The sequence below is a fragment of the Rattus norvegicus genome, chromosome 7 (assembly GCF_036323735.1).
Source record: "Rattus norvegicus strain BN/NHsdMcwi chromosome 7, GRCr8, whole genome shotgun sequence".
Classification (NCBI taxonomy): Eukaryota; Metazoa; Chordata; class Mammalia; order Rodentia; family Muridae; genus Rattus; species Rattus norvegicus.
Genome location: NC_086025.1, coordinates 12213790 through 12238167, shown reverse-complemented (window position 1 = coordinate 12238167; position 24378 = coordinate 12213790). Strand labels below are relative to the sequence as shown.

At 45.7% G+C, this 24378-nt stretch overlaps 1 protein-coding gene across 2 annotated transcripts in view; it reads right to left on the bottom strand.

Moving 5' to 3' along the window:
- Window positions 1-15083, bottom strand: part of Cyp4f37 (cytochrome P450, family 4, subfamily f, polypeptide 37) — a 39297-nt gene extending 24214 nt beyond the window's left edge. The window contains exons 1-5 of one of the 2 annotated variants that reach the window (XM_039080045.2): window positions 13694-15083; window positions 13169-13370; window positions 3343-3487; window positions 472-525; window positions 253-380 (exon numbers count right to left, since the gene is read on the bottom strand). In XM_039080045.2, coding sequence (XP_038935973.1) covers window positions 253-380; window positions 472-525; window positions 3343-3487; window positions 13169-13366 — 525 coding nt within the window. In that variant the 5' untranslated portion in view covers window positions 13367-13370; window positions 13694-15083. Of the gene's footprint in view, window positions 1-252; window positions 381-471; window positions 546-3342; window positions 3488-13168; window positions 13371-13693 lie in introns of those variants that run through there. The other variant, XM_039080046.2, reaches the window with a different exon arrangement.
- Between the last annotated feature and the right edge of the window lie 9295 nt (window positions 15084-24378).

Here is a 24378-nt window from a genome sequence, read left to right as displayed (position 1 = left end):
AAGAGTAGATACTCATCTGTTGTGAACTCATCCACATGCTAGGAGCAGGACTCCAGGGTACCATCCCGATCATCTTTTAAGTACAGATTACTATTCTCGCTTTAAAGATGGGGAAACTGAGACACGAGAAGAAAACTGATGTCCCCGAGACCACAGAACAGAACCGCACCATCAGATTCCATCAGCCTGAAGCCATTTTCTTTTCTGCAATATTCTGTGTGGTTTGAGGAACCCTAGGTTTGAGGAACTCACGTGCATGATGTTCACACTCTGGTTAAAAGTCTTCACATAGGGCTTCAGGATGTCAAAATGGAAGGCAGGTGTCAGCAGACGGCGATGGCGGCTCCACTTGTCACCAGAACTCAGAAATAGCCCATCCCCTGGGAAGGCAGGAATGTCAGGGGGCAAAGGTCAGGGGGAAACTTCCTCTGACCTCAAGGTGCCTTCTGACCCTCAGCCTAACATACTCACCAAGCCAGGGCTTCAGGAAGTGTAAGAAAGTCGGGTCCTTCGGGGCCACCAAAGCTGCCATGGAGGAGGACAATCTGGGGCCAGGAAGAGAAAGTCAGATGAACTACAGGAAGAGTGGGGACTCCCATCCCCAGGGCTTTCCAATTCCCCTCCAAATGCAGGAAAGCAGGAAGGGGACAGGGAAAGGAACCATGAAAAAGGAAGGAGTAAGGGAGGACCAGACAGCGCTGCAGCACCAGGGAGAGCAGAGGTCACCTGAGCACAGCATTCCTCAATACACTTGCACATTTCTACTACATGGTCAACCATGTCTTCCAGCTCTGAAACTATTACAGTCTGCAGGCCTTTGCCAAGACCTAGAACACATTGTCAATTGCAGCTCTCTGGCATATCCTGACACATCCTGTTACATATGAAAGGGGCACATGGTATCATGACCTGTCATAAATAACACACATGCAGTTCCTTGACATGCCACAACGCAGTGTGTAACAGTCTGACATGACATGACTGTGACTTCAGATAAACCTCTATTAGCAGTTAAATATGGTCCCATTCAAGTCTTAAAAGTGTCCTAGATATGTCACAGACCCCTCTAGCTCTCTCCTCGATGCCATACTAAGCATTAAGTGATCAGAATTAAGGGCCTCCCTGTTAGCATTCTGTCTAAGCTCTGCCCCACAGTTACCTGGAAACAGGCAGGTGTGCCTGACACTATAAAAGGAGCTGCTTGCCCCCTGTTCACTCCCTTACTCTCTTACCCTCTTCCCCCTTTGTCCCTTCTCTCCCCATTTCCCTCCAGCCTCTCCCTGCATGTGCTGATGGACAGCTTCTACGTCTCTTCTTCTTCTTCTTCTTCTTCTTCTTCTTCTTCTTCTTCTTCTTCTTCTTCTTCTTCTTCTTCTTCTTCCTCTTCCTCTTCCTCTTCCTCTTCCTCCTCTTCTTCCTCTTCTTCTTCCTCCCCCCCCTCTCTCTGCCTCCCCTACCCTCTTGACTGCCTTCTCCATGCCATAAATAAACTCTTCTATACTATACCATCATGAAGCTGGTTCCTCAGGGAGAAGTGATGGCTCAGCACGGCCCCACAGAGGCACCTCCTTCCCACACACCTCACCACACCTCAATAGAACATATCCCCACTATATTTGCGTTTTTATAAACACATCGTTCTCTATTCTCAGAACCATGTGCCTACCGAGAAGACTTGCTTCTGAGCTCTCTAGCTACAAGGCTTACCCAGGGCCCATCAGCCACAGCTGACCCTTCTGGACTCTGGTGCATCTTTCCCTTCAGTTCTCTGCATTCCATCCCTGACCCAAATTGTCTCCAGCTTCAGTCACTTCTATTCAAAATGGCTGTGGCAGCAAAGAGTTACCAAATTAGGGAGGTGGGGGAAAATTCACCTATGTTACATGCCTCTCACAACGTCAACTCTTCACCTAGGAGATACACATCTTACAGGAATACTAGTGAATGTCGCTGAGGACAGATTGTAAGTCAAAAAGCACTACGTTGTTCTGTTCTACATAGGATCATACAGACCTATTTGCATATTTTGAAAGGAATCTCTATCTACACATTGTAAATAGTGCAAGTTGCGTACATTGATAATAGATTGCTACTCTGAGTTAACTACTCCCAGGCAAGGAAGTACCAAAAGGAATGTAAGACCGACACCAAAGAACCTTATTAAACTCGGGGTCTTTATTCTGAACCCAATAGCACAGAGGGTCGATAGTGAGGGAGAAATGCAGGACGTGAAAAGGAGAGAAACCTAGAATCTCAGAGGTAAGACAGAGTTTGTGACCAAAGGGTTGGAGCTGAGCTCTGGGAAATCTGTCCACTTTGCTGGTTGCAAAGGAGATGCTATGTCATTTTTGAAGGGGTGGACTCTCTCTCTTCTCAGATCACAACACAATGAATGAAGCACAACTTAAAGATCCCTGTGCATGGAGAGATGGGTCAGTAGAAGATGGCTCTTACAGAATATATTGGCTTAGTTCATACATCCACATAGCACCCACAACCACCTGTAACTCTGCTTCCAAAGTATCTGACACCCTTTTATGGTCACTGAGAAATCTGCATACATGTGCTATCCATACATACATATAAACAAACACTCATAAAATAAAAATAAATTCTGACATGGTACTACACACGTTTAATAGCAACACTCAGGAGACTGACAAAGGTGGGTCTCCGTGAGTTCAAGGCCAGCCTTGCCTAAAAAGTGGACTCCAGGGCAGCTAGAGCTACATAGAATGTCAAAATAAGTAAATAAATGCTTCAAAAACAAATATTTTAAATGTCTGTATTGTGTTGCTACTGCTGGGAAGGTAGAGATAGGAGAATCCCTGGGGCTTACTGGCCAGAGAATCCAGATTAATGGGCGAGCTCCAGGGAAGAAAGAGGTCTGTCTAGTCTAAAAAAGGTAGATAGAGTTCCAAGAATAGCACCTCAGGTTGTCTACTGCCCTCCACATGCATGTACACACACACATGCACCCACAACCACAGCCATACACATAGAGGCACAAAAAAGTTTCATCAAAAAGATAGGTCATTGTTCCCAGTTCTAGTATGGACCCTACCACTTTGCTTATGGTAGGCAAGTGTTCTACCTCCAAGTAGATTCCCAGCTAATATGGGTTTAGGTCACACTGTGTTGAGCTTCTAACACTCACAGCTCAGATTTCAGCATCAAGAGAGACTCAGGATGTTATCTAAAGTCATTCAACAGGTGAGCCGCAGAGACATGGCCACTGTCAGGGACAGACCCATCTGCTACTCCCCTGATCAATCCAGGGATAGAAAGAGCTTAGATAAGAGACAGAGAAGAAATCAATGGTTGAGATCCTAGAAGGGATACCTGGGGCCTGGAGCAGAGGGGCAACAAATGCAGGGTCAACAAGCCTCAGCACAGGGCTGACGGGTCCTAGCCAAATGAGATGGACATCTCGGAAAGTCTGGCCCATTTCAGTCACCAGCTGCATGCCTTCCTCATTGCTCTGGATCTTGAGATGGAAAAGGTTGAACTCAGTACATGCATGGCCTCTTGGATGCTCCTGACCTCTGCCAAATATCCTCATCCCTCTAACCCTCCTGCTTGGACCACTCATCCCAGTTCTCTTGAGGAGTCCCTAGTTCGACGACATGTGTCCCTTTCTGGACCCTCGAGTACATCTACATTCCTCTCTCTGGTGCACCACTCTTCTCATTCATTTGTTTTGTGACCTAGTTATAGATAATTGAAGGATCAATAAATGGGGAGAGAGAGAGAGAGAGAGAGAGAGAGAGAGAGAGAGAGAGAGAGGTTCATATACACAGTCTGAATTGTAGATAATAGGTGACTTACTACTTGATAGAGGGATTGAGTAGGAGGAGGAGGATAGACAGATGGATGATAGACTACTGACAGATATACAGAAGATATATAGACAGACACATGATAGACAACATAGGTAGATGACAGTGAACGATGTAGTAGGTAATAGCAGAAGAAGACAATTAGAGTGATAGATCTCAGTGTGTGTGTGTGTGTGTGTGTGTGTGTGTGTGTGTGTGCTTCTTTCTTTATCATAATTATGATTTTTGTCCATTTCCTTCATCTGATCACTCACTCTCACTCTCCGCTCTCTCCTGCAGGTGTGTATCTTTTCTCTATGGGATTTTTTTCCTACAGGTAAGTCATCTGTTTCTCCTTTTTCTCCCTTCCTTCAACACTCCTTCATCCTCCATTCCAGTTAGGTGTGAACTTAGAGCTAATTTCATCCCACCCAATTTTCTTCCTGGCCCCTAATTTACCACAGCCTATTAAGACGAGCTCTGTGCAGGCACCTCCCCAGATTTGCAACAAACAATCATGAAGCTTTCCAAATCTTGATTCCCAGCTCCAGAGAGATGTGAACTTGGAAGTCATCTAAGGAGGGAACTGAAGGCTGACTTAGGACTTGGGTCCTCTTGATAAGGAGAAAGCTTCAAGAAAGACGGGAGAGGGAAAATAGGAGAGGGTGCCAGTGGGGTCATGTGGAAAACTCAGGGGGAAGGGAACCCAGCAATGGACAGAGAAGGGCCTCAGGGAGCTCAGTGGAGACCAGGAAGCATGTAATTCTGAAACCAAAGAGGAACTTCTAGGAAGATGGACAAGCCAATGCACCAGAGAGCTGTGAGAAAATGAAGGAAGCAGACCCAGGATTCAGGGACCTGGAAATCACAAGTGTGACAGAAATGAGGAACGGGGAAGGGAACAACAATGACAATGATCCTTTGTCCATAAGCAGATGGCAGAGGTCTTGTGGCATTGGCACAAGCACTTAATCCATGGGGAGGCAGAGGCAGTTGAGTCTCTGTGAGTGTAATTTCATCCTGGACTACAGAACAAGTTGCAAGAGAAACACATACAAACCATGTCTCAAAAAAACAAGGAAGAACAAGAAGAAGAAGGAGGAGGAGGAGGAAGAGGAGAAGGAGAAGGAGAAGGAGGAGGAGAGGAAGAAGAAGGAGAGGGAGAAGGGGGAGGAGGAGGAGGAGGAGGAGAAGCAGTCGCAAACAACTGGTGTCTCAGTACACAAAGAGCCATGTTGGAGGTATATGAATGGGAGCTGACAAGTCACCTGAATCTACATATCACTGTGGATGACACAACAAAAAACATGGAAGTTTGGGGTAATCAAAAGCCAACAATTTTCCAAATGGCTGAAGGAAAAAAAATGAATTTCCAAGAACCTCAGACTTTGGATCTTGATGGGAATCTGAACCAATGGGAAGATGAAAGGGGTCCATCAGGAAGCTGATAGGGTAGTATGAACAAAGGATGAGGAGGCTGAGAAGAAATGGGAGGAGAAGGGAGAAGTGAGGATGTTGGTAAGAAAGAGGATTCTGCTGAGAGAAGCAGTACTTGAATGAATGGCATTGGTGGTGAAATCTATGTTATGACTGATATGGAATCATAAGATGTGGTTCTGCGGCCCGAACCTGAAGGGACCCGGCCAACAGCTCTCTGCACCCAAATCCCGTGGGAGGAGAGCTAAACCTTCAAAGGGGCAGACACGCCTGGGAAGCCAGAAGAGACCACACTCTGCCCACATTTCTGACTCCACAGGAAAACACCTAATGCCATCTGGGACCCCAGTGCATGGTGGGGGGGCAGGAAAAGGCCGCACAGGCCCTCCTGGTTGCCGCCGTCGCGGAGAGATCAAAAGCAGCCCCCCACGAGCAACTTCAGCTGCAGGACCACAGGTAAGACCAACTTTTCTGCTCCAAGCAACCTGCCTGGTGGACTCAGGACACACAGAGGCAAAAGTCATCTGGGACCGGACACTTCTGGTTTCTAGCTTGAGCCCCAACCTCGATGATCCAGGCCACAGCTCACTGCTCCCCCAAATCCCTTGGGAGAGAGAACTCACCACCCGGACAGGTGAGCACTCCTGAGACCGCAGAGTGGGAGAGACCACCAATATTGCCCACCCCTGCCCACATCCCTGGCCCAAGAGGAAACTGTATAGGGCCTCTGGGAACTGGAAGATAGGGGCACTCTAGCGGCAGGTCCCCTGCGGCCCAGACACCAGAGGACCTGAAGGGAGCCAGTCAACAGCTCTCTACACCCAAAACCCATGGGAGGGAGAACTAAACCTTCAGAGGGGCAGACACGCCTGGGAAGCCAGAAGAGACTACACTCTGCCCACATTTCTGACTCCAGCGGAAAATACCTAACACCATCTGGGACCCCAGTGCACGGGGGGCCCCAGGAAAAAGTGGCACAGGCCCTCCTGGTTGCCTCCCTCACAGAGAGCTCAAACGCAGCCCCCCCACACACACACAAGCAACTTCAACTACGGGACCACAGGTAAGACCAACTTTTCTGCTCCAAGAGAACTGCCTGGTGGACTAAGGACACAGGCCCACAGGAACAGCTGAAGACCAGTAGACAGGAAAGACTACACGCCTGAAAGCAGAACACTTTGTTCCCATAACTGGCTGAAAGAAAACAGGAAAACAGGTCTATAGCACTCCTGACACACAGGCCTATAGTAAAGTCTAGCCACTGTCAGAAATAGCAGAACAAGGTAACACCAGAGACAACCCTATGGCAAGAGGCAAGCACAGGAACCCAAGCAACAGAAACCAAGAGTACATGGCATCATCGGAGCCCAATTCTCCCACCAAAGCAAACACTGAATATCCAAAAACACCAGAGAAGCAAGACATAGATTTAAAATCACATTTGATCATGATGCTAGAGGACTTCAAGAAAGACATGAAGAACTCCCTTAGAGAAACGGAGGAAAATATAAATAAACAAGTAGAAGCCTATAGAGAGGAATCACAAAAATCCCTGAAAGAATTACAGGAAAAAAAAAAAACAGGTGAAGGAATTAAAAATGGAAGTAGACGCAATAAAGAAAGCACAAGGGAAACAACCCTGAATATAGAAAACCAAAGGAAGAGACAAGGAGCGGTAGATACAAGCATCACCAACAGAATACAAAACATAGAAGAGAGAATCTCAGGAGCAGAAGATTCCATAGAAATCATTGACACAACTGTAAAAGATAATGTAAAACGGAAAAAGCTACTGGTCCAAAACACACAGGAAATCCAGGACTCAATGAGAAGATCAAACCTAAGGATAATAGGTATAGAAGAGAGTGAAGACTCCCAGCTCAAAGGACCAGTAAATATCTTCAACAAAATCATAGAAGAAAACTTCCCTAACCTAAAAAAAGAGATACCCATAGGCATACAAGAAGCCTACAGAATTCCAAATAGATTGGACCAGAAAAGAAATTCCTCCCATCACATAATAGTCAAAACACCAAATGCACAAAAGAAAGAAAGAATATTAAAAGCAGTCAGGGAAAAAGGTCAAGTAACATATAAAGGCAGACCTATCAGAATCACACCAGACTTCTCACCAGAGACTATGAAAGCCAGAAGATACTGGATAGATGTCATACAAACCCTAAGAGAACACAAATGACAGACCAGGATACTGTATCCAGCAAAACTCTCAATTAACATAGATGTAGAAACCAAGATATTCTATGACAAAACCAAATTTACATAATATCTTTCTACAAATCCAGCGCTACAGAGGATAATAAATGGTAAAGCCCAACATAAGGAGGCAAGCTACAAGCTAGAAAAAGCAAGAAACTAATCGTCTTGGCAACAAAACAGAAAGAAGAAACGCACACAAACATAATCTCACATCCAAATATGAATATAACTGGAAGCAATAATCACTATTCCTTAATATCTCTCAACATCAATGGTCTCAACCACCCATTAAAAAGACATAGATTAACAAACTGGATATGCAATGAGGACCCTGCATTCTGCTGCCTACGAGAAACACACCTCAGAGACAAAGACAGACACTACCTCAGAGTGAAAGGCTGGAAAACAACTTTCCAAGCAAATAGTCTGAAGAAGCAAGCTGGAGTAGTCATTCTAATATCGAATAAAATCAATTTTACACTAAAAGTCATCAAAAAAGATAAGGAAGGACACTTCATATTCATCAAAGGAAAAATCCACAGAGATGAACTCTCAATCCTAAATATCTATGCTCCAAATACAAGGGCACCCTACATGCATAAAAGAAACCTTACTAAAGTTCAAAGCACACATTGCACCTCACACAATAATAGTAGGAGATTTCAACACCCTACTCTCATCAGTGGACAGATCATGGAAACAGAAATTAAACAGAGACATAGACTAAGAGAAGTCATGAAACAAATGGACTTAGCAGATAGTTATAGAACATTCTATCCTAAAACAAAAGGATGTACCTTCTTCTCACTACCTCATGGAACTTTCTCCAAAATTGACCATATAATTGGTCATAAAACAGGCTTCCACAGATACAGAAAGATAGAAATAATCCCATACATCCTATCAGACCACCACGGGCTAAAGCTGGTGGTCAATAACGAAGGGAAGAACACTCACATATACATGGAAGTTGAACAATGCTCTACTGAATGATAACCTGGTCAAGGAAGAAATAAAGAAATTAAAGACTTCTTAGAATTTAATGAAAATGAAGGTACAACATACCCAAACTTATAGGACACAATGAAAGCTGTGCTAAGAGGAAAACTCATAGCTCTGAGTGCCTGCAGAAAGAAACAGGAGAGAGCATATGTCAGCAGCTTGACAGCACACCTAAAAGCTCTAGAATAAAGAGAAGCAAATGCACTCAGGAGGAGTAGAAGGCAGGAAATAATCAACCAAGGCAGCGGAAATCAACCAAGTAGAAACAGAAAGGACCATACAAAGAATCAACAGAACCAAAAGTTGGTTCTTTGAGAAAATCAACAAGATAGATAAACCCTTAGCCAGACTAACGAGAGGACACAGAGAGTGTGTCCAAATTAACAAAATCAGAAATGAAAAGTGAGGGTTGGGGATTTAGCTCAGTGGTAGAGCGCTTGCCTAGCAAACGCAAGGCCCTGGGTTCGGTCCCCAGCTCCGAAAAAAAGAACCAAAAAAAAAAAGAAAGAAAGAAAGAAATGAAAAGGGAGACATAACTACACAATCAGAGGAAATTCAAAAAAAATCATCAGATCCTACTACAAAAGCCTATATTCAAAAAAACTTGAAAATCTGGAGGAAATGGACAATTTCCTAGACAGATACCAGGTACCAAAGTTAAATCAGGAACATATAAACCATTTAAACAACCCCATAACTCCTAAGGAAATAGAAGCAGTCATTAAAGGTCTCCCAACCAAAAAGAGCCCAGGTCCAGATGGGTTCAGTGCAGAATTCTATCAGACCTTCATAGAAGACCTCAAACCAATACTATCCAAGCTATTCCACAAAATTGAAACAGATGGAGCACTACCGAATACCTTCTAGGAAGCCACAATTACTCTTATACCTAAACCACACGAAGACCCAACAAAGAAAGAGAACTTCAGACCAATTTCCCTTATGAATATCAACGCAAAAATACTCAAAAAAATTCTGCCAAACCGAATCCAAGAGCACTCAAAACAATCATCCACCATGATCAAGTAGGCTTCATCCCAGGCATACAGGGATGATTTAATATACAGAAAACCATCAACATAATCCATTATATAAACAAACCGAAAGAACAAAACCACATGATCATGTCATTAGATGCTGAGAAAGCATTTAACAAAATTAAACACCCCTTCATGATAAAAGTCCTGGAAAGAATAGGAATTCAAGGCCCATACCTAAACATAGTAAAAGCCATATACAGCAAACCAGTAGCTAACATTAAACTAAATGGAGAGAAACTTGAGGCAATCCCACTAGAATCAGGGACTAGACAAGGCTGCCCACTCTCTCCCTACTTATTCAATATAGTTCTTGAAGTTCTAGCCAGAGCAATCAGACAACAAAAGGAGATCAAGGGATACAGACTGGAAAAGAAGAAGTCAAAATATCACTATTGGCAGATGATATGATAGTATATTTCAGTGATCCCAAAAGTTCCACCAGAGAACTACTAAACCTGATAAACACCTTCAGCAAAGTGGCTGAGTATAAAATTAATTCAAATAAAACAGTAGCCTTCCTCTACACAAAAGAGAAACAAGCCGAGAAAGAAATTAGGGAAACGACACCCTTCATAATAGTCCCGAATAATATAAAATACCTCGGTGTGACTTTAACCAAGCAAGTGAAAGATTTGTATGATAAGAACTTCAAGCCTCTGAAGAAAGAAATTGAAGAAGACTTCAGAAGATGGACAGATCTCCCAAGCTCATGGATTGGCAGGATTAATATAGTAAAAATGGCCATTTTACCAAAAGCGATCTACAGATTCAATGCAATCCCCATCAAAATACCAATCCAATTCTTCAGAGAGTTAGACAGAACAATCTGCAAATTCATCTGGAATAACAAAAAACCCAGGATAGCTAAAACTATCCTCAACAATAAAAGGACTTCTGGGAGAATCACTATTCCTGAACTCAAGCAGTATTACAGAGCAATAGTGATAAAAACTGCATGATATTGGTACAGGGACAGACAGATAGACCAGTGGAATAGAATTGAAGACCAAGAAATAAACCCACACACCTATGGTCACTTGATTTTTGACAAAGGAGCCAAAGCCATCCAATGGAAAAAAGGTAGCATTTTCTGCAAATGGTGCTGGTTCAACTGGAGGTCAGCATGCAGAAGAATGCAGATCGATCCATGCTTATCACCCTGTACAAAGCTTAAGTCCAAGTGGATCAAGGACCTCCACATCAAACCAGATACACTCAAACTAGCAGAGGAAAAAGTGGGGAAGCATCTCGAACACATGGGCACTGGAGAAAATTTCCTGAACAAAACACCAATGCCTTAACCTCTAAGATCAAGAATCGACAAATGGGATCTCATGAAACTGCAAAGCTTATGTAAGGCAAAGGACACTGTTGTTAGGACAAAATGACAACCAACAGATTGGGAAAAGATCTTTACCAATACTACAACTGATAGAGGATTTATATCCAAAATAGATGAAGAACTCAAGAAGTTAGACTGCAGGGAGAAAAATAACCCTATTAAAAAATGGGGTTCAGAGCTAAACAAAGAATTCACAGCTGAGGAATGCTGAATGGCTGAGAAACACCTAAAGAAACATTCAACATCTTAGTCATAAGGTAAAGGCAAATCAAAACAACCCTGAGATTTCACCTCACACCAGTGAGAATGGCTAAGATCAAAAACTCAGGTGACAGCAAATTCTGGTGAGGATGTGGAGAAAGAGGAACACTCCTCCATTGTTGGTGGGATTGCAGACTGGTACAACCATTCTGGAAATCAGTCTGGAGGTTCTTCAGAAAATTGGACATTGAATTACCTGAGGACCCAGCTATACCTCTCTTGGGCATATACCCAAAAGATGCCCCAACATATAACAAAGACACACACTCCACTATGTTCATAACAGCCTTATTTATAATAGCCAGAAGCTGGAAAGAACCCAGATGCCCTTCAACAGAGGAATGGATACAGAAAATGTGGTACATCTACACAATGGAATATTATTCAGCTATCAAAAACAATGACTTTATGAAATTCATAGGCGAATGGATGGAAAATATCATCCTGAGTGAGGTAACCCAATCACAGTCAATACACATGGTATGCACTCATTGATAAGTGGCTATTAGCCCAAATGCTTGAATTACCCTAGATGCACAGAACACATGAAACTCAAGAAGGATGACCAAAATGTGAATGCTTCACTCCTTCTTTAAAAGGGGAACAAGAATACCCTTGGCAGGGAATAGAGAGGCAAAGATTAAAACAGACACAGAAGGAACACCCATTCAGAGCCTGCCCCACATGTGGCCCATACATATACAGCCACCCAATTAGACAAGATGGATGAAGAAAAAAGTGCAGGCTGACAGGAACCAGATGTAGATCTCTCCTGAGAGACACAGCCAGAATACGGCAAATACATAGGCGAATGCCAGCAGCAAACCACTGAACTAAGATTGGGACCCCCGTTGAAGGATACAGAGAAAGGACTGAAAGAGCTTTAATGGGCTCGAGACCCCATATAAACAACAATGCCAACCAACCAGAGCTTCCAGGGACTAAGCCACTACCTAAAGACTATACACGGACTGACCCTGGACTCTGACCTCATAGGTAGCAATGAATATCCTAGTAAGATCATCAGGGAAGGGGAAGCCCTGGGTCCTGCCAAGACTGAACCCCCAGTGAACGTGATTGTTGGGTGGAGGGCGGTAATGGGGGGAGGATACGGAGGGGAACACCCATATAGAAGGGGAGAGGGAAAGGTTAGGGGGATGTTGTCGGGGAAACCGGGAAGGGGAATAACAATCAAATGTAAATAAGAAATACTCAAGTTAATAATGATGGAATAAAAAAAAGATGTGTTCTGCAACAAAAAGCCAGTACAGCATGGAGCAGGGGAATCTGGTGACCAGGAAGTGGGCTGAGAAGGAACCACCGCCTCCCCAGAAAGTGTAGTCATTATGAGACCAGAGAGAAAATGGTCATGCAGCGATGTGGCTTTGGAATAGAGTCATTGCTTAGCATGCACAAACTCTAGGCACTTCAGGTAATCACTACCCACCTTACACAATGTTCACCTGCTACCTAAATTGCATAATGGAGCCCACAAATGCAACTTCAGGACAGAGAGCAAGATAAGAAAGGAGAGTGGCCAAGAAGTTGAAAGGGGGTAAAATACAATCACTCTTCTGCCCCCAAAAGAGTAGGCAGAGGTTAGGAATCACAGCTGAATCCTACAGGGCAAGTAGCAACTCAGAGAGATACAGACGCTGATCGGAAAGCAAGAGAGATGAGCCAGACAGGAGGCAAGACCTTAGACTTACTGAAGGAAGACCTCAAATCCAACAATGACAATCAATATACCAACGACACCACTGCTCTGTGCTGTTCACCACAGGAACCGCTGGATAGGACAAGCATCCAAGAATTCAGGGAAATCCCAGTCCTGGTGAGAGTGAAACCCACAGTGGGGCTGGTGCCAGGTAAGGCAAAGTGAAAGGCTGCTGAGCCCAGGTTTGACAGACAGGCAAGTGGACGTGGGGTGTGATAAGGAGAGAGGGGCCACTTTGTTTTCCTGCCTTTTGCGTGCTTCAGGCTCCAGACATTTTCTGAGTTCTAAGGAACACAAAGCCCCGATACCCAAGCCTATCTGCCGCCATACTTACCACGCCCAAGTGGCCCAAAAACCAGTTTCTTTTAGGGGACTGAGGGAAACATCTGAGGCGGGAGCAGTTCTCACAGAACGAGTAAGTCCAGGCAAGAATTCTGGCCAAAATCCAAGAAGCGGCTCCAAGCAGCAGAAGATGCCATGTCGAGGTCACCACAGAGCCTAGGTCCAGCCCAGACACAGTTAGCCACGGCATCCTGCTGAGGAGACAGACACAGGATGAGATTCTGAGGTGTGGAAGAGGAACCTGGAAATCTTCAGAATTCTGAGCATTGGCCAGACACTGTGTGGATTTGGGAGCAGAGCAGGGAACAGGAAGGAGATGCAGGAGGAGACCAAATACGAGAGAGAAAGAGGGGGGTAACACAGAGACAAGAGTTGCTGAAAGTCTGCAATGGCCCTGCCTGAAGCACAGACAGTTACAGGGTCACTTGTGCGAGTTGGATCCATGGGTCATCCCGACGCTGATAACCTCATCCTGCTCAGAGTCACGACCCTGTCTTGCCTCACCCTCAGCGGGTACCTTATCTCAGGAGCAGCCTTTCCTCTAAGACCTTCTCCCCACTCCTGCAAAAACGCATTTATCTGCTGCTTCTTAACTGCAGAGAGCTGTGTGGGAGGCTGGGTTGGGCTGGACTGAACCAATCAAGCCCTCCGAGGCTCAGCCACTTCCGTCCTGGCTGAGCAGCAGGCCAAAACTAGTTGGGCAGGGCCGGATTGCACAGAAAGGGAGGGACTCAGGGCAACAGACATCCACAGAGGCAGATGATCTAATCTTAGGATGCACCACCTCTGAGTTAAGAGCGAAGGTAACTCTGGGCCATCAAATCTCCAGGAACCCCTCTCTTTGAAGACCAACATCCTGCTGATAAGCAGGAAGCACGGGTGCCAGGATGCCTCATTCAGGACAGGACATTCTCTGAGTGTCTCTGAAGGTTCTCTGCACATCTCGATGGTGGGGGTGCAGCATGCAGAATTTCTCACTGCAGAACTGCAGACCTGTCTCTGGAATGCCTATGCTCACCAACTCCGGTCTTGCAGAGTTTAGTCCTATCCCCTAGCAGCTCAGATCCTGGACAGAAACAATTCCGAACTAGACCTGAGAATCCAGTCATGGTCAGACTGAAGAGATAAATGTCCTGGCTGGGAGAACACGCCTGGCAGCTAAAGGGTCAGAGTTCAGAGTGTTTGTGTGGAGGAAAGGAGCCAGACTGAAAGGCTATGAGCAGAGGGGGTACAGGTTAAGAAAGAACAAGCCTGGAATGAATTGTCTTCCCAGCAGGACATGGGGCATTGACATTACCGGGAGGGTATATTGTCCAGAAACCCTAGATCACCATTTCTTGGACTTAACAATCACTGAACACTCCCACCGTCTTGCTCCCCATTATTAGACAAGTTAAAGGAGCCAACAGTCCCCCCCAAAACCAGGATATAAAGAACAATGGGTGCGTCATCTCAAAGGTTGACAGATAAAAGCAAGTTCAAAGTCCTGAAACAGAGTGTAAGGGTAACTGATTGACGGTTAATACAGAAAAATATGGGCAGAGGTCAGTGGAGAAGTCCAGACTGGTCAACTCAGGGTCTCCCAAACAAGAAATGAGGACTATGGAGGCTAGGGGTCCATGACAGAGAGATCAAAATAAAGCAGCCTCATGACTTCCTCCCCAGGGGATTTTACACAAAATGCTGTTTCCCTTTCCCCCAGTAAATTTTCAACATCACGAGTAATTAAAAGCACATTCAAAGTCTTACAATTCCACAGCCACTTTGACACTGAATTCTGGCTGAAATAAACCTCTGGGGGAAGCACTCTCCTCGGAGTGAGAAACTCCAGTGGAGGGAGTCCACACTGGAAGAGGCACAGGGAAAGACACTAGGGAACAAGGCAGTACGAGGCCCACACTTGTCAGGGTGGAAGCCACAGCTGTTCAGCTTGACTTAGCATTCTTATATTTTGTTTTATTTATTTCATTTAAATATGGAGATATTTCAGCATATATGCATTTGCGCCACATACATGCCTGATTTCAGAAGCTTTGCAGAGAAAAGTGTGTCAGATCCCCTGGGACTAGAATTACAGAATGCTCTGGCCACTATGTGTGTAGTAAGAATTGAACTTGGCTCCTATGGAAGAGTAGTCAGTGCTCTTAACCACTAAGCCATCTCTTCAGTCCTGATGGGCTCTTTTTCAGAGTATATTCTCACTTGCTTCCTTCCTCGATTTGACTAAACTCTTGACTGCTTCTTCTACTGTATGCCAACCAAATCCTTCTCTATCTGAAGCACCAGAAATCAGACTGATGTTGGAGTAGAGATCAGAGGAAACTGATTACCTCCTCAGGACACTGAGTACAAGAAGGACCTGAGTGAAAACACTGACTGTAGCAGTCAGGAAGGAAGTCTGATCTGAAAACACAGCTTCACCATCTTTCTGAAGTCCTACCAGGTGTCTAGGGCCATAGACTTTGGTCTTGCCAACGCCATAATCACAGATGGCAGTTTCTAAAAATAAACCTGCTAAACTATAAATAAACCAAGGATAAAACCTATAATCATTTGAGAGGATGATGCAAGGGGAGTAAGAATCACAGCCAACCTGAGTTACATATAATAAGATACATGCAGGACATAATCCATGTCCTCAAATAAATATGCAATAACACTGATACCCCCTCAGTCTCACCATAGACCACTGGGGAGAGGTGAGAGCAAGAGCGCACAATATGTCTGTGGAAGTTAAAAAAGGACCATGGCAGAATTTCTGCGTCTCTGAGTGGCCAACATTTCAAGTCTATTGCCCCCTCCCCCTGGGATCTTTCAATATGAAAACTATAAAGAATGTTAAAAAGGTTGTTTTTCAGCCAAGGCCACACGGACACCCTGATCAGCAACCATACATCCTAGTCTGGGGGGGGGGTTGACTCGAACACCTCCTCCTTGGGTGAAACCGTGGGCTAGTCAATCCTGGTGACTGCCGGACTCACAGATTCTGGTGGTCCAAACTTCTGAGGAGGAGCCGTCCTGACCTGCTCCTCCAAAAGTTTATCCTGATGCTCAGGAGGATTTGCTCCTTCTGGATTCTCCTCCTCCTTTTCCCCCTGCCCTCTCACCTACCCAACCTCCTGAACCCTTCCACCTGCAGATGCTTCCTGTCCTACCCAGGGAACGAGCAGCCAGCAGGCACCCACTCCTGACTCCTCTACTGGCCCAATTTCTGTCTTTCCCTTGCGTGCTTATGGACCTCCCACGGATCCAGGTGAGGGGATGCAGCCCCTTCAGTACTGACCATTCTCCTCCTCTGATCTTTATAACTGGAAACTTAATCATCCTCCCTTTTCAGAAGATCCTCAGAAACTAATCAGCCTTATGAGTTCCATTATGTTTTCTCACCAACCCACATGGGATGACTGTCAGCAGCTGTTACAGGCTCTCTTCACTACAGAGGAAAAGGAGATTTTGCTGGAGGCTCATAAGAATGTGCCAGGACCAGATAGACAAATGACCCAGCTACCAAACCTTATTGATCTTGGATTCCCCTTTCATGACCCGATTGGGATTACAACACCCCAGAAGGTAGGGAGAGGTTGACAGTCTACCGCCAGGCTCTAGTGGCTGGTCTCCGAGGGGCAGCAAGACGCCCCACCAATTTGGCCAATGTAAGAGAGGTACTGCAGGGACCCACTGAACCCCCCTCTGTGTTCTTGGAGCACCTCATGGAGGCCTACCACAGGTACACCCCTTTTGATCCCACCGCAGAGGAACAAAAGGCCGCGGTGGCTATGGCTTTTATAGGACAATCTGCCCCAGACATTAAGAAAAAGCTACAGAGGCTAGAAGGATTACAGGATATGGACTTGAGAGATTAGTAAAGGAAGCAGAGAAAGTGTATCATAAGAGAGAGAAAGAAGAGGAGAAGGAGCAAAGAAAAGAGAAAGGAAAAGGAAAAGGAAAAGGGAAAGAGAAAGAGACAAGAGGCAGGAAAAGAATCTTACTCAGACCCTGGCCTCAGTGGTAAGTGACAGAGAACGTGGTACTAGAGAAAGAGACAAGGTAGGCAAGTGAGAGACCTGGGCAATCACATACCTTTGGAAAAGTACCAGTGTGCTTATTGTAAAAAAAAAAAAAAAAAAAAAAAACAGGGACATTGGGCTCATAAATGTCTCAAGAAAAAGGAAACACGGGGTTGGGGATTTAGCTCAGTGGTAGAGCGCTTGCCTAGGAAGCGCAAGGCCCTGGGTTCGATCCCCAGCTCCGAAAAAAAGAACCAAAAAAAAAAAAAAAAAGAAAGAAAAAGGAAACACCCCCACCTAAAAAAGTGTTAACCTTAGAAGATGATAACTAGTGGGGACGGGGCTCGGTGCCCCTCCCCAAGCGTAGGGTAATGCTTGAAGTGGAGGGGAAACCCGTGGAGTTCCTGGTTGATACATTCTGTCTTGCTTCAACCATCTGGACCACTCTCTAAAAGGAAATCATGGGTTGTGGGAGCTACTGGCCATAGTCAATAATCATTACCCAAAGAACGGTAGATTTAGGAGTTGGCCGGGTATCTCACTCACTTTTGGTCATTCCTGAATGTCCCACTCCCCTCCTGGGGAGGGACTTGCTAACCAAAATGAGGGCCCAAATTACGTCCTCTCCTCAAGGGCCCACTGTGACCCTCTACCCTGATCTAATTGCTACTTTGACTTTAAGAATTGAAGATGAACATAGACTTTTCCATCTCCCACCAGACAACTACCCACAGGAACTCACTACCTGGATGAATAAGATTCCAGGAGCCTGGGCTGAAACTGCAGGGCTTGGGCTGGCCGCTCAACAGCCCCCAGTGGTGGTAGAATTAAAGCCACTGCCACTCCTGTGGCAGTCTGATAGTACCCCATGAGTCAGGAGGCAAGAGCTGGCATCCGACCTCACATCCAGCACCTCCTTGAACTAGGGGTACTAGTTAAATGCACTTCACCGTGGAACACCCCCCTGCTGCCTGTTAAGAAACCAGGGACAGGGGACTACACACCAGGCCAGGACTTAAGGGAAGTAAATTGGAAAGTACAGGACATACACCCCACTGTGCCAAATCCATATAACTTGCTGAGTTCTCTACCTCCCAACCGAGTTTGGTGTACTGTGTTAGACCTTAAAGATGCCTTCTTTTGTCTGAAACTCCACCCTGCTAGCCAGGAGATCTTTGCCTTCGAGTGGAAGGACCCAGGGTCTGGCCTAAATGGACAACTGACATGGACTAGACTCCCCCAGGGATTCAAGAATTATCCCATTCTCTTTGATAAGGCGTTACATCAGGATCTGGCTCGTTTCTGGACCAGCAATCCCCAGGTAACTCTCTTGCAGTACGTCGATGATCTCATGATGGCAGGGGAAACTGAGGACGAGTGCCGCAGAAGTACAGACCTACTCCTGAGAGAACTATCCCAGCTTGGATACAGGGCATCAGCTAAGAAAGCTCAGATCTGCAAGAGAGGGGTAAAGTACTTGGGGTATATTCTAAAAGCAGGAAAGAGATGGCTGACAGATGCCAGGAAAAGAACTGTGACTCAGATCCCCGTTCCCCACACACCCCGTCAAGTGCGTGAATCTCTGGGAACAGCAGGATTCTGTAGACTGTGGATACCGGGATTTGCCCTGCGGCAGCTCCTCTGTATCCTCTAAGCAGGGAGAAAGCCCCTGTCATATGGGGAAGAGAGCAAAACAGACCTTTGATGCTATCAAAAGGGCCCTCCTCACGCCCCGGCACTGTCACTACCAGGTGTGTCTAAGCCTTTCACCTTATATATAGATGAGAAGAAGGGAATAGCGAGAGGGGTTCTAACTCAACAATTAGGACCCTGGAAGAGGCCAATAGCATATTTATCCAAAAAACTAGATCCTCTGGCTAGTGGATGGCCTGCCTGCCAGCGGCTTTAGCCTTGCTGGGGAAAGACTCTGATAAACTGACCTTTGGACAGCACCTAGCTGTAGTAGCACCCCCTGCACTTGAAAGCAACATCAGGCAACCCCCTGAGCTCTGGCTGTCAAATGCCCCACTGACTCACTACCAGAGCCTCCTTTTAAATGAGGACAGAGTCCGGTTCTCACCTCCTTTCACCCTCAACCCCGCCTCTCTGCTGCCTGAGACTGATCCTGAAGCTGCCACGGTGATTCACGACTGTCAAGAAGTCCTGGCTGAAGAAACTGGAGTACGTCGAGATCTCAGAGATACACCCCTGCCGGACACCCAAGTGACATGGTACACAGATGGTAGCAGCTGCCTGGATGGAGGTAAAAGGGTGGCAGGGGAGGCGGTGGTAGATGGAGAAAAAGTCATCTGGGTCAGCAGCCTGCCAGAAGGAACCTCGGCTCAGAAAGCGGAACTAATAGCCTTGACCCAGGCCCTGCGCTTGGGAAAAGGAAAAAAGCTCAACATCTACACTGACAGTCGATATGCCTTTGCTACTGCTCATGTACATGGATCCATCTGTAGACAAAGAGGACTTTTAACCTCTGCAGGAAGGGACATTAAAAATAAACAAGAAATTCTAGAACTTTTAGAAGCCGTCCACGGACCTCTTAATTTGGCCATTATCCATTGCCCTGGACATCAGAAGGCCAGAAATTCAGTGGCCTTGGGAAATCAGTTAGCTGACCAGGAAGGTAAAAAAGCAGCAACAAGCGTAGTTATCCTTTTTCCCCTTTCTGATTGTCCAGTTCAGCCATGTGTGACTAACTTTCAGTATACCAAGGAGTACCTCAAGAGAATGGCTGATTTGGGGTTCCATCAACACTCCCCTCAAGGGATATATGAGACGGGAGATGGGAAAAACATCCTCCCAAGGAAAGAGGCTGTCGATTATCTGCAACAGCTGCATCAGCTCACCCATCTGGGTGCCAAACACTTAAACACTATTGTCCAGGCTTCCCCCATTACATCATCGGGCTGGGGGAACTGACCGACAGGACAGTCAGAAAATGTGTTCCTTGTCAGTTGGTAAACGCCCAGCTCAGCAGAATCCCAAAAGGTCACAGGCTACAAGGAGATAGGCCCTGGCAGCTACTGGGAGGTGGACTTTACAGAGGTAAAGGCTGCCAGATATGGCTACAAATACCTCAGATTGTGGCTAAGAAGATTCTAGAAGAAATCTTTCCCCGGTTTGGAATCCCCAAGGTAATTGGGTCTGATAATGGCCCCGTGTTTGTTGCCCAGGTAAGGCAAGGACTGGCCAGGGTCCTGGGGTTTAATTGGAAGCTACATTGTGTTTACGGAGCCCAAAGATCAGATCGGGTAGAAAAGATAAACAGAACTCTAAAAGAGACCATGACTAAATTGTCCTTGGAGACTGGCATTACAGAATGGACAGCCCTCCTGCCCTTTGCCTTATTTAGGGCCAGGAATACCCCAGCAGGTTTGGACTGACTCCCTTTGAACTCATGTATGGTGAACATCCACCTTTAGTAAATTTTAATCCCCACACCCCACCTGAAGTTCACTCCTCTCGACCTTTGTACAGCAGGTTAAAGGCCCTAGAGACTATTCAGAAAAGAGTCTGGAACCAGCTCGCTGAAACCTATCAACCCGGAGACCTGCAGGTGCCACACCAGGTCCAGGTTGAAGACTCAGTCTACGTACGACAGCATCGAGCTGCCAACCTTGAGCCTCGCTGGAAAGGACCCTATCTGGTACTGTTGACCACTCCTATGGCCGTTAAGGTCAAAGGAATCCCTACCTGGATCCATGCCTCCCATGTTAAGCCTGCGGATCCTCCAGATGAGGGATGGAGAGTGGAAAAGACGGAGAACCCCCTCAAATTGCGTGTGTGTCGTCCTTCTGCTTCTGCTTCTGTTAGCCAATCTAAGTATGATAAGTAGTTCAAACCCCCATGTCCCCCAGAAACTGACCTGACAAGTCATCTCGCAGATAGGAGATAAAGTATGAGAACAAAGTAAAATGTCCCCGCTATGGAAATGGTGGCCGCCACTCACACCCGACATTTGTTCCTTAATGGCTGGACTTGATACATGGGACATCCCAGGATATACATATGAAGAAACAACTATGGACTCACATCCCATTTTGAAAAGGTCTCTCTCAACCAGAGTAGCGTCCAACGGGTAGGTCAGAGGCTCATAGGTGTGGGGGGCTGGATCATTACTTTTGTAAACAATGGACATGTAAAACCACTGGAGATTTTTTTTGGAAACTGATGTCTTCTTGGGACCTAATCTCAGTTAATCAAAGCTCTATAGCATCAGGGACCTGACCCCTAAATATTATATTTACCAAGAAAGGACAGGAATCCCAAGGTTAGGTGAGAGGGAAGTTGTGGGGATTGCGCTTTTATATGACTGGTTACGATAAGGGATTCACATTCTCCATTCACCTTAAGATATAGGCTCCTGTTTCTGTCCCCATCGGGCCCAATCTCGTTCTGCAGCCTCTCAAACCTCAGCCCAAACCTACAGTGCTCCCGGATCCTGTGACAGGGACCCCTGCAGGGACTGAGACACTTACAATGCCTCTATCCACCTCTCCTCCACGTACTGTAGATCAGCTAATGAACATAGTTACCCTGGCCTATCAAGTGTTAAATGCCAGCAACCTGGAGGCAGAGGCATAACCAGTCCTGTTGGTTATGTTATGAAACAACACCCCCCTATTACGAGGCAGTAGGACTTGCTAACTCAAATGTATCTTTAAAACGTTCTGACAATAAGTGTCGTTGGAGATAGAAGGGCTCTCGGTTAATAACCTCTGCAGTATCAGGGAAAGGGACCTGCGTGGGTGTGGTCCCGGCTTCCCCCCAGAGCCTGTGTAACACCACCCAGTTGTTCAGTCTTAATCATGGATATCTGCCAGCCCCATCAGAAGGGTGGTGGGCCTGTAATTCAGGTTTGACTACTTGTGTTTCTCTGGCCGTGTTAAGTCAAAACGCCTCCTTTTGTGTCCTTGTACAGTTAGTGCCCCGGTTAATTTATCATCCTGAAGAGTTCATTCTTAAAAAATGTCTTACAGGCTACCGGAGGTTTAAGAGAGAACCTGTCAGTATGACCCTGGCTGTACTCTTGGGACTGGGAGTCGCCACAGGCATCGGCACTGGGACTGCGGCGCTAGCCACCCAAGCTTCCCATTACAGTCAGCTCAGAATGGCCATAGATGAAGATATCCAGGCCCTAGAGAACTCTGTGTCTAAGTTACAAGAATCATTGACCAGCCTGTCTGAGGTGGTTCTACAAAACAGGCACGGCCTATACTACTGTTCTTATAGCAAGGAGGTTTGTGTGCAGCCCTAAAAGAAGAATGCAGTTTCTATATAGACCATTCAGGAGTGATTAAAGATTCGATGGCCAAGCTGAGGGAGAGACTAGCCATGAAACAGAGAGAGAGAGAAACAAATCGAGGATGGTTTGAAGACTGGTTCACTCGATCCCCTTGGTTGACTACCCTAGTTCCTACCCTAATGAGGCCCTAAATAATTATTTTGTTACTTCTAACCTTTGGACCATATATATTAAATAGGCTGGTGACGTTTATTAGAGAGAGAATTAGCGCTGTACAATTATTAGTGCCGAGACAACAGTACCAAGCTCTTGCCCTAGAGGACCTAGATTCAGAAGTTCCATGATTAGAACTTGGCACAAAAGACAATGGGGTAATGAAAGATCCCCAGTTAATATTAGTGCAGCCATTTCTTAAGAATGAGAATCTTTTAAGCTGGCCCTTGCTTAGCCCCTAGATGTTAGACAACAGACCAGAAAGTACAGAAAGCACATTCCCACCCACTCTCTAGGAAGCTGCTGGACCATAAGAACAGATGGTATAGAACATATTTACTGCAGGGCAATAACAAGACAGGGAACATCTCTGGGAAACTGACTGACCACTATATAAGTGAGATGTCCTTGATACTGAACGCAGCTGTGCTGACATAGCTATAGCCTTGTCCTAGGAACTCGAGAAGAGAAACACCTGCCAAGACAGAAATCCTTGGTCCTTGTCCTAGGAACCCCAGGATAAGAAAACATATATCAGGGGTTGGGGATTTTGCTCAGTGGTAGAGCGATTGCCTAGCAAGAGCAAGGCCCTGGGTTCGATCCCCGGCTCCGAAAAAAAGAAAAGAAAAAAAGAAAAAAAGAAAACATATATCAAGTCAGACGTCCTTGGTACTGAAATAGCTGCATTGATGTGGTTACGGCCTTATCCCAGGAATTCCAGGATGAGAAACATCTGCCTTTTATCCTTGGCACCGAAATAGCTGAGCTAATGAAACTGTGTAATCTTAAATGACTATTTAAGCTGTACATTTCTGTTGTTTGAGGCTCTTCACATCCCTCCTGCGTGAGGACCATGTCGAGCCCCAGTGCATTGGTATCCCAAAGTAAACCAATTGTTCTTACATCAAGACTGAGTGCTATGTGTTCGGGGGTGGTGGGTGTCCTCAGGACTGGACCGAGAGTCTCCTCTGTCTGAGGCTCTTTGACAGTCACACTGATCAGTCATCACTGCCGTCTCGCTGGACCTACAATCTGCATGGAAGCTGACTTCTGGAGGGTCTGCAAGAGTCCTTCAGAAAGGCTGAACTGAGCGCAAAGACCCACCCTGAATGTAGGCAACATCATCCCAGGACTGTGTTCCCTGGGTAAGCAAAATCAGAAAATGACCTGAATTACCACCCACAAGTCTCTTTCCTTCCTCACTTAAGATCTCACATGAGCAGCTGCCTCATGCCCCTGCCACTACAACTTTCCCACCATAGTAGAAGGGACCCTTCAACTGTGAGCCAAAGGAATCCCTTCATTTCTGGGCTTATTTTCCCAGTTATTTTCTCACTGAGAAGAGATAGGTAACTAATGGAGAAAGTTTGTATGAGGAGTGAGGTCATTGCTGTGATAACCTGACCATGTGGTTAGGAGGAACTTGGGGCTGATTTGCTAAAGGGATGTGGAAAAGTTTGAAATTCCAGGTCAGAAAATCCCTAGAAATACCATAAGCAGATCTGATAGAACATTCTTCCCGTGCTGACTAATAGTCTGTTTAAAGATTAAGTGGCTTAAGAAATGTATAAAACAAAAAGGCCTGTAACATGTAAGCCCTACTTGCCCAGGGATAGAAAACTTCCTGAAATCCTGGAGGTTGCTTGTAAACTCATGGCCCAGGTCCCAAAGTAATGGCTCTGAGACTTAATTATGAATAAATGCTTAAGCCATATGCTTTTTTTT